This window comes from Mytilus californianus, unplaced genomic scaffold (genome assembly GCF_021869535.1).
Source record: "Mytilus californianus isolate M0D057914Y unplaced genomic scaffold, xbMytCali1.0.p SCAF_5, whole genome shotgun sequence".
Taxonomy (NCBI): Eukaryota; Metazoa; Mollusca; class Bivalvia; order Mytilida; family Mytilidae; genus Mytilus; species Mytilus californianus.
The window spans coordinates 114,618,860-114,632,565 of record NW_026262701.1 but is presented as its reverse complement, the minus strand read 5'-3'; the positions used below and the strand labels follow the sequence as shown (position 1 = coordinate 114,632,565).

Genomic DNA, 13,706 nt, shown 5'->3' with positions numbered 1-13,706 from the left:
AACGGAACCAAAATTTAAGAATCTAAATACACAGTTAGATTCGGCATATCAAAGAACCCCAATAATTCAATTTTTGATGAAATCAAACAAAGTTTAATTTTGGACCCTTTGGACCTCAATGTGGACCAATTTAAAAACGGGGCCCAAAATCCAAAAACTAAATACACGGTTAGATTCAGCATATTAAAGAACCCCATGAAATCAAGAATAAAACCCCATTGAAATTGGTCAAGAAATAAGCAATTTATAGGAAGTATCTTCTTTTGCACAATCCTGTGCTATTAAATATTTCTTGCTATTGCGCAATACTGTACAATTGACAATTTCTTGCTATTGCGCAATATTGTGCTATTAGATATTTCTTGCTATTGCGCAATACTGTGCAATTGAAGATTTCTTGCTATTGCGCAATACTGTGCAATTGAAGATTTCTTGCTATTGTGCAATACTGTGCAATTGAAAATTTCTTGCTATTGCACAATACTTATTATATAATAATTTACACATCCTGTTTGGTGTGTTGCTCCTACCATATCATTATTATTTGATTTTAAATATAAATCAGAAATAACCAACTTAAAATGGAAAATTTTAAAAGAAACAAAAAAGGAAAAAAATAAAAAAAAATAAATCCCCTCCCAAAATTTTTTGAACCCCCATTATGATTCATCACCCCCAAACTCAATCCCAGCCTTCCCTTTGTGGTATGGTACCTTGCAGTACAATTTCAGAGAGATCCATACACTTGAACACAAGTTATTGTCTGGAAACTAGAAAAAAATGTGTTTTTTGGCCCCTTTTTGGCCCCAAATTCCTAAACGTTTAGGGCAATTACCCCCAAACTCAAACCCAGCTTTCCCTTTCTGATATGGAACCTTGTAGTACAATTTCAGAAAGATCCATACACTTACACACAAGTTATTGTCATGAAACTAGAAAAATGCTTGTTTTTTGCCCCTTTTTTGGCCCCTAATTCCTAAAATTTGGAGGCAATTACCCCCAAAATCAATCCCAGCATTCCTTTAGTGATATGGAACCTTGTGGTACAATGTCAGAGAGATCCATACACTAACACACAAGTTATGTCTGGAAGTTACAAAAATGCTTATTTTTGGCCCCTAATTCCTTTACTGTTATTACCATAACCCCCAAAATCAATCCCCACCTTCCTTTTGTGGTATTGAACCTTGTGGTAAAATTTCATAAAGATCCATTCACTTAAACTAAAGTTAGAGTGCGAAAACCAATGTGTCTTCGGACGACGCCGGACGACGACGACGACGACGACGACGCCGGACGACGACGACGACGACGCCAACGTCATACGAATATACGACCACAAAAATTTTTTTGCGGTCGTATAAAAAGGATACACTGGACATATTTTTTCTTCCTTGTGTATCAAACATATTTGTCCATTTTCGAATTTCAGATAAAGCACGACTCGAATATCAAGTGGAATCTGGGGGAAATACCAATTCGTTTAATGGTCAATGTCTTCAAGTTTAGTGGTAATACACTCCTTAAATGACAACTTACAGGTATAAGAGGGAAAACGCTGACGTCTCGCCTGCATAGCTCTGAATGATTGAAAGTCTATAATATAAAGGTTTTACTACAAGAAGTATCGCATAAACTCTTAACATTATCAATTAAAATGAGGTCAAGGTCAGATGAGCATTGTCAGACAGAAATATACAACTTAAAATAATTCATACATCAAATGAAATGGTCTTATTGTTTATTGTACCTGTGAAACAAACCACTCCACAAAATCTTAACATTTATTGGACCAATAAACTATGGAAATCATGAGCGTCACTGTCATATAAACCATACAAGACAGACATGTTCACCTTACAATCATTCAATACACCAAATATAATTGACCTATTACTCTAAGTATTAGCATTGACCAATGAACCATGAAAATGAGGTCAAGGTTAAATAAAACCTACCAGACAAACATGTACACCTTACAATCATACCCATTGGTGGCCTTCGGCTGTTTTCTCCCTTTTGGTCGGGTTGTTGTCTCTTTAACACATTCCCCATTTCCATTCTCAATTTTATTAAGTATATTAGCCCTATTGCTTATAGTATCCGAGAAATAGACAAAAAAAAAAAAACAAACAAACTAATCATTGTCCAATGAACCATGAAAGTTGAGGGTCAGATGAAACCTGCCAGTCGGACATGTAAACCTTACAATCATTCCATAGACCAAATATAGTTGACATATTACCTTTAGTAAGTGACAAAGTAGAAAACCACAAAAACTTATTATTGGCCAATGAACCATGAGAATGTGGTCAATGTTAAATGAACAATACCCGACAGACATTTGTACCTTAAAATCATTCAATACAGCAAATATAATTGACCTTGTTGCTTACAATATTTTTATACACTGACATGACCATGAAAACTTAAGTGGCTATATTGAACCATGAAAATGAGGTCATGGTCAAATGAAACCGGCCAGACAGTCATGTAAACCTTGCCATCTTTCGATACACCAAGTATATTAGCCCTATTTACTAATAGTATATGAGACATAGATCATCTAAGTTGTACATGTCCGACTGGCAGGTTTCCTCTGACATTGGCATTTTTTCATGGTTCATTGGACAGTTTAGAATCATTCCATACACCAAATAGTGTGGCTCCATTGCTTATAGCATACAAGAATGGTACACTTAAGAGCAATTACTTTTTTTTTAGAATTTACATTTCAAAAGGACATTACTTCTTTAAAAGTAATAGATCAGCACAAATTTTCGAAATTGTTCGACATTGCGGATATAAACCTACAACAAGCATTCTTAGAGTATTGCATGACAATACATAGTCCCCTACCGGTTAAAAATTCATTGAACAAATTTACTGGAACAAAATGCCAACTTGATCTATAAATTGTAATGGCGTAAACTTTATATCACATATCAAGTTAATATCTTCAAGCATGACGAAAAAAAGTGTGGAAAACTGATTATTTAAGTGAATTTTCTAAGTCCAAGGACCATAGCTCTGCACAAAATCATCAGACCGGAACAAAATTCGAACTTGATCTGTTACTTATCAGATAAGACTATATAAACCAATTATCCATACAATATCTTCAAACGTGACGAAAAAAAGTGAGGAAACTTATTATTTGAGTTAATTTTCTAAGTCCAAGGACCATAACTCTGCACAAAATCATCAGACCGGAACAAAATTCTAATTTGATCTGCAACTTGTCACGATAAAACTATATGCCAATTATCAAATCAATATCTTCAAGCATGACGAAAAAAAGTGCTGAAAACTGATTCTTTAAGTGAATTTTCTAAGTCCAAGGACCATAACTCTGCATATAAATCATCATCCCCGAACAAAATTCAAACTTGATCTGTAACTTGTCATGATAAAACATTACAGCAAATATCAAATAATTTAGCAATGAACATTAATAATTAAACATTGCAATGTATTGAGCATTGGAAGGCATTACAATAAATAGATAAAATTGTAGTTGTTTCACCTATAATTATGTGTAAAATAAGGGAAGATAACTTTAACTTTGACCGACATTAACAATGACATTATTGATATTTTTAGAACAGATACTTGTTCCGTGCACCATGCACGCTTTAAGTAATTTTGAGTAGTATGGTTATACTCATCATTTTGTAACACAAGTATTGGAGCAATGGAAAATTGAGAACTATTAAGCCAGCCACACAAGGGGTTTGATTGCAATCTTCACCCCAATAAAAATATGGCAAGAATCGTACACCTGAGAGCTCTTGCAAGACTGGCAGATGGCTGATGCCCTATATTTCTATGTCCCTTGCACCACGTTGTTTCTAAGTGCCTTGGAAGTGTAAGCAATTAAATTTTTTTTTGAAATTTTGAAGATTATTTTCTTTTCAGGAAAAAAGTACAATTTCAGAGAGTTCCATAAACTCTTAACACAAGCTATTGTCTGGAAACTACAAATGCTTGTTTTTGGCCCTTAATTTCTAAACGTTTTGGGGCAATTAACCCCAAACTCAATCCCAGCCTTCCCTTTGTGGTATGGAACCTTGTAGTACAATTTCAGAGATCCATACACTTAAACACAAGTTAGTGTCTGGAAACTAGAAAAATGCTTGTTTTTGGCCCCTAATTCCTGAACGTTTGGGGCAATTACCCCCAAACTCAATCCCAGCCTTCCCTTTGTGATATGGAACCTTGTGGTACAATTTCAGAGAGATCCATACACTTACACACAAGTTATTGTGCGGAAACTACAATAAACTGTGAACACAGAGATATGTCTCACCTTTTTGTAATTTTTGTTAATGCAAATGTTGAAATTAAAATAGCAATACTTTAACATGTAAGTTATGCAAATATTCAAAGTCAATGAAAGTACAGGGCTAAACAATCTCCATGGAAATGAGATGTGCCAATGCTAATACAACTGCATACCAAATACCATTGACTTATCACAAGTCGTTCCCTTTAAACAAACCTTAACACAAACATTAACTTGTAAACCATGTAAAAGTTACAAAGTCAATGAACTATGATGAAGGGGTGGGGATATATAATCTCCATGGAAAAGAGACTTCCAAATGCCAATAAATTTGCATACCAAATATCATTGACTTAACATTAGCGGTTCATAATAAACTGATCTAATCGCAAACTAATACATGTAAACTAAGCAAAAATTTCAGTCAATAAACCATGACTGAGGGGGCAGGACCAAATATTCTCCATGGAAATGAGATGTGATAATGCTTATACAACTGCATACCAATTAACATTGGCCAACCACTAATGGTTCCCCTTGAACAGACCTAATCACAAACTAATACATGTAAACTATGCAAAAGTTTCAGTCAATAGACCATGACTGAGGGGTGGGAGCCAAATAATCTCCATGGAAATGAGATATGCTAATGCTTATACAACTACATACCAAATATCATTGACCTACCACTAGTGGTTCCCCATAAACTGACCTAATCACAAACTAATACATGTAAACTAAGCAAAAGTTTGTCTTTAGACCATGACTGAGGGGGCAGGGCCAAATAATGATGTGCCAATGCTAATACAACTGCATACCAAATATCATTGACCTACCACTAGTGGTTCACCATAAACTAGACCTAATCACAAACTAATACATTCTCCGTCAAGGCGAGACAAAAATGCTTCTTTTTGGTCCCCAATTCCTAAACTGTTGGTACCATAATCCCCAAAGTCAATCCTAACCTTCCTATTGTGGTATTGAACCTTCTGGTAAAATTTCAGAGATCCATTCACTTGAACTAAAGTTATTGTCCGGAAACCAAATGCGTCTTCAGACGACGACATGATAGCATTATACGAATGCAAATTTTTTGCGGTCGTATAAAAACCATGAATTTAAACAAAGTTTAATTTTGGACCCTTTGGACCTTAATATGGACTAATTTGAAAACAGGGCCCAAAATTGAAAATCTGAATGCAGTTAGATTTAGCATATCATAGAACCACAAGAATTCAGTTTTTGATGAAATCAAACTAAGTCTAATTTTGGACCCTTTGGACCTCAATGTAGACCTATTTAAAAATGCCCAAATATCCAATATAGTAAAAACCTCAAACAATTCAAGACTTTAAATTAATCCTCATTGAAATTGGTTAAAAGATTTGTATTATTTTCAATTGAAGATTTCTTGCTGTTAAGCAATACTTAGTAAATCTGTTTACAAACTAAATATAATAATTTACACACCCTGTTTGGTGTGCATCTCCTTTGCCATATCAGTATTTGTTGTTTCTTTATATAGATCAGAAATAATTTATGTTAGAACCAGCTTAGCCAGTATTAGAAAAATCTTGTTTTTGGCCTCTAGTTTCTTAACCATTAAAGCCACAACCCACAAAATCGACCCCAACCTTGTGGTACAATTTCATAGAGATCCAAACACTTATACACAAGTTATTGTCCGAAAACTAGAAAAAATGCCTTTTTTGGCCCCTTTTTGACTCCAATCCCTAAACAGTTGGGACCATTACCCACAAAATCAATCCCAACCTTCCTTTTGTGCTATTCAACCTTGTGGTTAAATTTCATACAGATCCATTCACTTATACTAAAGTTATTGTCCAGAAACCAAATGTCTTCGGACGACGACATGATAGCAATATACGAACGCAAATTCAAACTTGATCATGATGATGATGGATAGCCATTTAATGTCCAGTTGCAAGTTAAATGCATATTCAGGATGAGAACATGTTAATGTTATATGAATAAAATCAAGAGCTTTGTACTAGACCACCACACTGAGCCGTTTTTTAACTTGCTAATTCACAAGGTAACAATCTGCAGGAAACCATGTCACAATCTCCAGGCACATAATTCCGTCTATGGGCTCTTCAATCTAAGCTCTCACTCACAAATGCTGTGCGCTCTGAAGAGAAGCAGCAAATACCAATTTTGAAGTATTTGGTTTGACCTGGCTAGGAATAAATCCACAACAGCTGCACTTGAGGTGACCACTCTACCGCCATAACATAAAAAATCTGAACAAATAAGGGATTTGGGGATGATCAAGTCAGTGGGTAAAACTTCTTACTAGATGGACATGAGGATCCTCTTTGCTTGTGACTTGTCCTGTTGGGTTACTGTTTCACTGAAGTATACACAACATCTGTAATTCATTATTCTATATTAGCCAATGAGGTAACAGTCTGCAATAAGACATTTACCAAATCCCTTCACTTACATTTTAAAAGAATTGCCAGTCTTATTTTACTAGGATACCAAATAAATATTTCATTATCTGAACTTCCATTGGCCAGTATATTAGGTACAAAACAGATAATGTAAACCAACTAATTTCAAATTCAAATCGCCGTGAAGAGAACTAGAATGGGCTGAACACAAAATAAAGTATCTGCGAAAATAAGTTGGTTTACAGTAAACAGAAATACAAATGTAATAGATACAATAGACAATTTGTTTCTGTCTTAGCCTTGGTTATATTGGTCTGTAATTGACAGTGTAGCCACTAGTAAGATGACGGATTTTGTTTATGGACTCTTTCATATTGGAATATTTATCTTTAGACTATAGTTGTTAGAAAAGATTTTGATGCAGACTGCAGTTACACAGCACTAAGATACTATCATTAATATGGAGTATAGGACTGATCATTGCTATTATACACAAATTAAACAATTAGGAGCTATCAAGTTTTTATTTTTCTGCTTTTTTCTTTCCTTTTCCACCCTTTTCACCCTTTTCAGCTTTTTCTGCTTTTTCAGCATCTTTAGCTTCTGCTGCTGACTGAGCAGCTTCCTCAGCCTCCTCTTCTTTGGTGGATCTGGTAAAGATCCATTGGGAGTGGTGCTTGGAAACCAGGCGAATTTTTCCTGAAATTGAATAGAAACTCAAATTCATACTTCCTTTCTTGCAAGTTTTGTCTTCGAGACATGCATTTTACTTTATTGTCTTTTCTAAGAAAAAATGCAAATACTGTGAAAGTGAGTTGTTTTTCAAAATTGTCTTGTTGATTTGCCTGACAATTGTTTACAATGTTCATAATGATGTTGCTAAATTGATTGAAAGATCGGTTAATGTTTCACCATTTTCTGTACTAGTTCAGTACTTTACATTCATGTGTCACAAAATGTCTAAAATTTATATACATATTTGTCCCCCCTCCCCTTTTTGAAAATGCATGATCAGAAAGTTACTGCTAACTATAGAGGATTGGATGGATGGCTGTTCAACGTCCAGTGGCAAATTTTATGCATATTCAGGATAAGAAAATATTAGTGCAATAAGAATATGTTCCCGCTAATGCATATTCGGGATTAGAAAATATTAGTGCAATATGAATATGTTCCCACTTTGTAATAGACTCACACGCTGAATTGAATTTTTAACCATCTTGTTCACAAGGTAAAATTGCTGCAGGAAGACATGCCACCCTACCAAAACACATTATTCTGACTCTAAGCCAACCGATCTTTGCTTTTCTTAATGCTGCGTGCAGAGCAGAAGTCAACCAATCTTTGCTCTCACTCTTTAATGCTGTTTTCAGAGAAGAAGCAGCAAAAACCAATTTCAGAGTCTTTGGTTTGACCAAACAGGGGTTTGTACACATTACCTCCCGCATTTGATGAGAACACACTACCTACCACAAAGCTAGAGAGGCTGTCTGATAACCCCTCTTAAATACAAAAGCTTACAATTTTTTAGTTTATTTATGAATTATGTCAGGATGTTTGATCTATATCTTTTACAAGATTGTGTTTGCTTAAAAAATCAGTATCATTTAAAAAACAAGGACCATAACTCTGCACAAAATCATCAGACCAGAACAAAATTTGAACTTGATCTGTAACTTGTCATGATAAAACAATACACCAAATATCAAATCAATATCTTCAAGCACGAAGAAAAAAAGTGTGGAAAACTGATTTGCCGGACTGACGGATGGACAGACAGACGGAGCGCAAACCTAAAGTCCCCTTCGACTTCGTCGGTAGGGGACTAATTAATGGGGAATATGTCCATGGGACACATGATGCCCCCGCTTGCATATCATATAAAGGGACATAACTGAAGAATGGTAAAAGTGACGCTACCCAACATCTGAGTTTTGTGGTAATAAGTATTGTGTATAAGTTTCATAACATTTGGTCATGGCAAACTGAAGTTTAGAGAAACGGAAACAAAAATTTCAGCATTTTTTCCATGTGTAAAGGGGCATAACTCTAGAACAGTAAAAGTGACGCCCCTAAAATTCAAATCTGATCTGTATTTTGTGGTAATAATTATTCGATCATTTTATTTATTTTTCTTCTGTTTCAATCAATCTTACCTTCCTTGTGTAGATCTAACAATCCTTTCTTGGCTAGGGAACCTCTGATTTTCAGTCTTTCTGACACTACTGATGGTGTGATCAGTTTGTAGCTAGGTACTTCTTTCCTAAATTTTTCAAGTGTTACCTTGTCAAATAATACCAAATTGTTCAACTTGTCACGGACTTTTCCCTTGGACCACTTCTGCAAAGTACAATGAAAACTGACAACTTTAGATTCTGCTAAAGACAGAAAGATATAAACAGACTTCCACAAAGAGAGTTGGGTTGAATCTTGATTATTAAACAAATATCATTTCTCATTACTTTTGGATAGTTACTATGTACAATTATGGTAAATCCACCTACTGTCAAAGAGTGAAATGGCTGTTTGCAAAAATTAAATACGAGTAATACATTTAATATGTAGTTTTTCTTAAATTGTGTAATGTTATTTTTGTATACCAAAGAATGCATTCAGCAGTGCTTTTCACAAAGCCTTTTACCATCATGGTAATGTGATGCTACTTACATGTATGTTTGAATGTGATGGTACATATATCTGAAACTATTTTCTTATAGTGTGTTTTGGATGTGATGCTGTCCAGAATGCTATATGAAATTGGATGGGTGAACACTTGTGATTGATACAAAAACAAGATACATTAACCCTGCTGTCACCACCCTATTTGGTACTCCAAACAACAAAATTTATCCTGCAAATAATCTTTGAATAATCTTGATTTTTCTGAAAACATGCACATAACCTTTGACCTGATGTTATGTTAAAACTTAAATTGCCTACTTGAACCAACCAAGTATTCACATGGTATTGGATTCACTTGGTATTGGTTTTCTCTTTGAAATTAATATAACAATCTCCAAAAGGAAGTAAAATAATTCCTATATTCAACTCCTGACAAGCTGATCCAAAAGAAACGTATATAACTACACAGTACTAGTCACAATGTCATTCAATTTGAATTTACCACCATATTTGGCTCAATCTATTGTTAAATATTCCTGGACACCATCTAAAATTTTTAAATATGTTGTTTTTATGCAGCCAATGTGTTCCTTAAATTTTATTGCCCATCTTTTAACTTTTTTTGACAAATTTAAAATTTCAAAATCCTCATCTTGTGTATTTCATGGTTAACCTATAATATCAAATACATAATTGTCAACTAAGGACCATATTTTCATCCTCTACAACAAGAAATAGACATAGTTATTCATGTCTTTAGCAACAAAGAGTTCATACCTTCTTCTTGGCCTTTCCACCACCTTCCTTCTTTTTAGCTGGCTGTTTTGAGCCCCCTTTGGACCCTCCTTTAGGGTCTGGTTTTTTAGCTCCCTAAAATACACAAAATGTTTTCAATTATCTTTTAGCATGAAATAACTCACTGGAATAATATACAAATTTAAAGTACGTGTAAAATATCACAGACTCAACATCTTCACAAATCACATTTTTTAAGTTTACAGCTGAACCGAGCTAGGTCTGTTTGTACACTACTTTCAATAAAAATTATAACAGTGCACAATTTCCATCCAAATGAACTAGACATAGGTCTTTTCTAGCAGACATAGTAATATATTATGTTATTTTCATGCAAGTTGAATATAAAAATAAGATGTGGTATGATTGCCTGAGACATCTATCTATCCTCCAAAGTTCAAATGAAGAGGATGTGAGCAATTAAAGCCTTAAGAGACAACAGTAAGATGGTGGTTTAAACATGTTTGAAGAGTTTTATGCACAGTGCATTGTTGAAACAGCTCCCAGTTAGCTTCTAGTTCTACTGGTTTGTGAAGTCGTGAAAAAGTTGTGTAATTTTAGAACTTATGTGGATTGGAATAAATAGGTCTATTGATTTTTTACCACTAAAATTTTATAACTGATTCTTTGATATAATATCCACTAGAGTCATATGTCATGATATGAAACAAGTTTCTTGAAATTATTATGTCAAGGTTCATCATAACAAACAATAAAATGCTCCGCTGGGGCGCAGCTTGATACGACCGCAGAGGTCAAACCCTGAACAGTTGGGGCAAGTATGGACACAACATTCAAGCTTGATACAGCACTGAATTTGGATTGTAATTAAATATTTGACACAGCATAGGTTTCTGACACAGAATGAAAGTGGTCTAAGAACTTATAATTTTTTAATTTACCTATTCATATATGTGATGGACTGTGAAACTCAGATCAGGAGATTGGGAAATTTTGGTCAGGAGATTAGGACTCAGATCAGGAGGTTTTTAATCGACATAAATTTTGTCGTAAATGTAACCGTGTGCTGTAAAAATGGTCTTTTAAAGTGTGTTTTCTTCAACTTTCCATCCAATTTATTATGTTTATAGTACCCTTGTACTTATAAAGTTTCTCCATCTTTATATTTTACATGTTCAATCTAACATTTTTTTTTTTCAGTATGTTCTTTAAATTTTTTACTTCGTATTCTATAAAACATTTATTGCAACCAGAACATTTGTTTAACTATCTGCAAATAGCTTTTGTTTGCATACTCAGAAAATCATTCTAACTGTAAAACAAGGGTCATAGTTATTATATAAATTTCAATTTAAGCCTTGAAAGGAAGTATAGAATCCTCAAATAATTTTCAAATTATTATTTTTTTATTTGTCCTAAGACATTTAAAATCATTTATTTACCATCCTTTTATGATTATTTGTTCAATTTATATTTTGTTTATATTCTTTTAAAAATTTTCATTATTAAAAGGAAAGTAACTTAAAACAGGATAAATCAAGGGAAGTAACCCAATAAATACACAGTTTTTGTTACACAACGGCAGTTAGCCTGAGGTAAAAAATCGTTGATTACCAGTATGTTTGACACCCAAGCTGACAAGTGAAGCCATATAATTATGCATGTTAATTGATTTACAGGTAAAATATAACTTCAGGTAATGTGAGTTACACCAGATGCCTGAGATGATATGTTGGGCAGAAATTTTTCATTCATGAAAAATTTCATACACGGGATTATAATTTTCCTCTTCAACCGGAGGTCGGGAGGAGACTCCTGAAAACAGGATTATTGTACTCCTGTCGGGAGGTTCACATGTATGCTATTCAAACCATATCATTATTATTTGCTTTTATATATAAATCAGAAATAACCAATTTAAAATGGAAAATTTTAAAGAAAAAAAAGGAAAAAAAAATCCCCCCCCCCCAAATTTTTTGAACCCCCTTATGATTCATCGCCCCCACACTCAATCCCAGCTTTCCCTTTGTGGTATGGTACCTTGCAGTACAATTTTAGAGAGATCCATTCACTTGAACACAAGTTATTGTCTGGAAACTAGTAAAATGCTTGTTTTTTTGTCCCTTTTTGGCCCCTAATTCCTAAACGTTTAGGGCAATTACCCCCAAACTCCAACCCAGCTTTCCCTTTGTGATATGGAACCTTGCAGTACAATTTCATAAAGATCCATACACTAACACACAAGTTATTGTCCTGAAACTAGAAAAATGCTTGTTTTTTGCCCCTTTTTGGCCCCTAATTCCCCAAATTTGGAGGAAATTACCCCCAAAAATCAATCCCAGTATGCCCTTTGTGATATGGAATCTTGTGATACAATGTCAGAGAGATCCATACACTAACACACAAGTTATTGTCATGAAACTAGAAAAATGCTTGTTTTTTGCCCCTTTTTGGCCCCTAATTCCTAAAATTTGGAGGCAATTACCCCCAAAATCAATCCCAGCATTCCCTTTGTGATATGGAACCTTGTGGTACAATGTCAGAGAGATCCATATACTTACACACAAGTTATGTCTGGAAGTTACAAAAATGCTTATTTTTGGCCCCCAATTCCTTAACTGTTAGTACCATAACCCCCAAAATCAATCCCCACCTTCCTTTTGTGGTATTGAACCTTATGGTAAAATTTCATTGAGATCCATTCACTTAAACTAAAGTTAGAGTGCGAAAACTAATGTGTATTCGGACGACGACGACGACGCCAACGTCATACCAATATACGACCACAAAAATTTTTTTGCGGTCGTATAAAAATGGCTGTTTTTACACATCAAAAATCAGTTTGGCACAGACTGCGAGTACAAACAACCTGTGAAGTTCTTAAAAGTTTTAAGGCCTAGCGTCTACCAGATATATAAAACTAAATAAACATTTTCATGTACACTGTGATGTTACATGTATCAATTATGTTAATCAATTGCAACTGATTTTATGCCCTTTATGCCTTTATGGGCCCTGTATAGGCTGTAATTTGGGAAATAAAAATATTCTATTCTACAAAGCTAAATGCATTTGATTTTCAAATAGATGATTTTTTTTATTTTAATGGGCTTTTTTTTCATCACTGCCAATTTACTTAGTAAATAATTAGGGCACGTGTAATGACATTACTAATGTGGGCGAACGAATATTGAGTTTAATACCACAACTTCTTTCGTTCGTATGATTGAATTTGGTCTGAACTTAAAAGATCATGAAGCCTAATTAAATTTTTGAAAGAGAGATTAGTTTGTCGAGAGTATTTACTATATGTGTAAAGATCACGCTTCCTCAAATTTATATCACCCTCCCCCTTTTCATAGACACTCCGTTGAATTACAATTTAAGAGCATTTCAACAAAAGATTTATAGCAATTTCTAATACTGTTATATACAATTGATTTTATTAACTAACTGCTTATCAATATAATCTATTTCCAAACTAAACTTAAGATTTTAAGAAAAAAACGTGGATTGAGTACCATGCTTGTTGAGAGTTTCGGAAAAGAGGCCAATATTTTCTTTTTCCCACAATGCAACGGGAAGAAAGCTTATAACCAGGCAAATAAATATTATTTTTTCAT

General features: G+C 34.2%; 1 protein-coding gene across 1 annotated transcript; it reads right to left on the bottom strand.

Annotated features, from left to right (window-relative positions):
• Positions 1–7,210: 7,210 nt before the first annotated feature.
• On the bottom strand, positions 7,211–13,669 carry LOC127700718 (40S ribosomal protein S25-like). The gene is made up of 4 exons (XM_052204328.1): positions 13,605–13,669; positions 10,105–10,197; positions 8,862–9,045; positions 7,211–7,404 (listed from the first exon to the last, which is right to left on the bottom strand). The coding sequence occupies exons 1-4, from the start codon at positions 13,605–13,607 to the stop codon at positions 7,229–7,231; spliced, it is 456 nt and encodes a 151-aa protein (XP_052060288.1). The 5' UTR covers positions 13,608–13,669; the 3' UTR covers positions 7,211–7,228.
• Between the last annotated feature and the right edge of the window lie 37 nt (positions 13,670–13,706).

Coding starts and splice junctions, on each gene's coding strand:
- LOC127700718 (XM_052204328.1), bottom strand. Junction 9,046..10,104: donor GTGGAAAGGCCAAGAAGAAG/GTATGAACTCTT, acceptor TGTACTTTGCAG/AAGTGGTCCAAGGGAAAAGT. Junction 7,405..8,861: donor GTTAGATCTACACAAGGAAG/GTAAGATTGATT, acceptor ATTCAATTTCAG/GAAAAATTCGCCTGGTTTCC.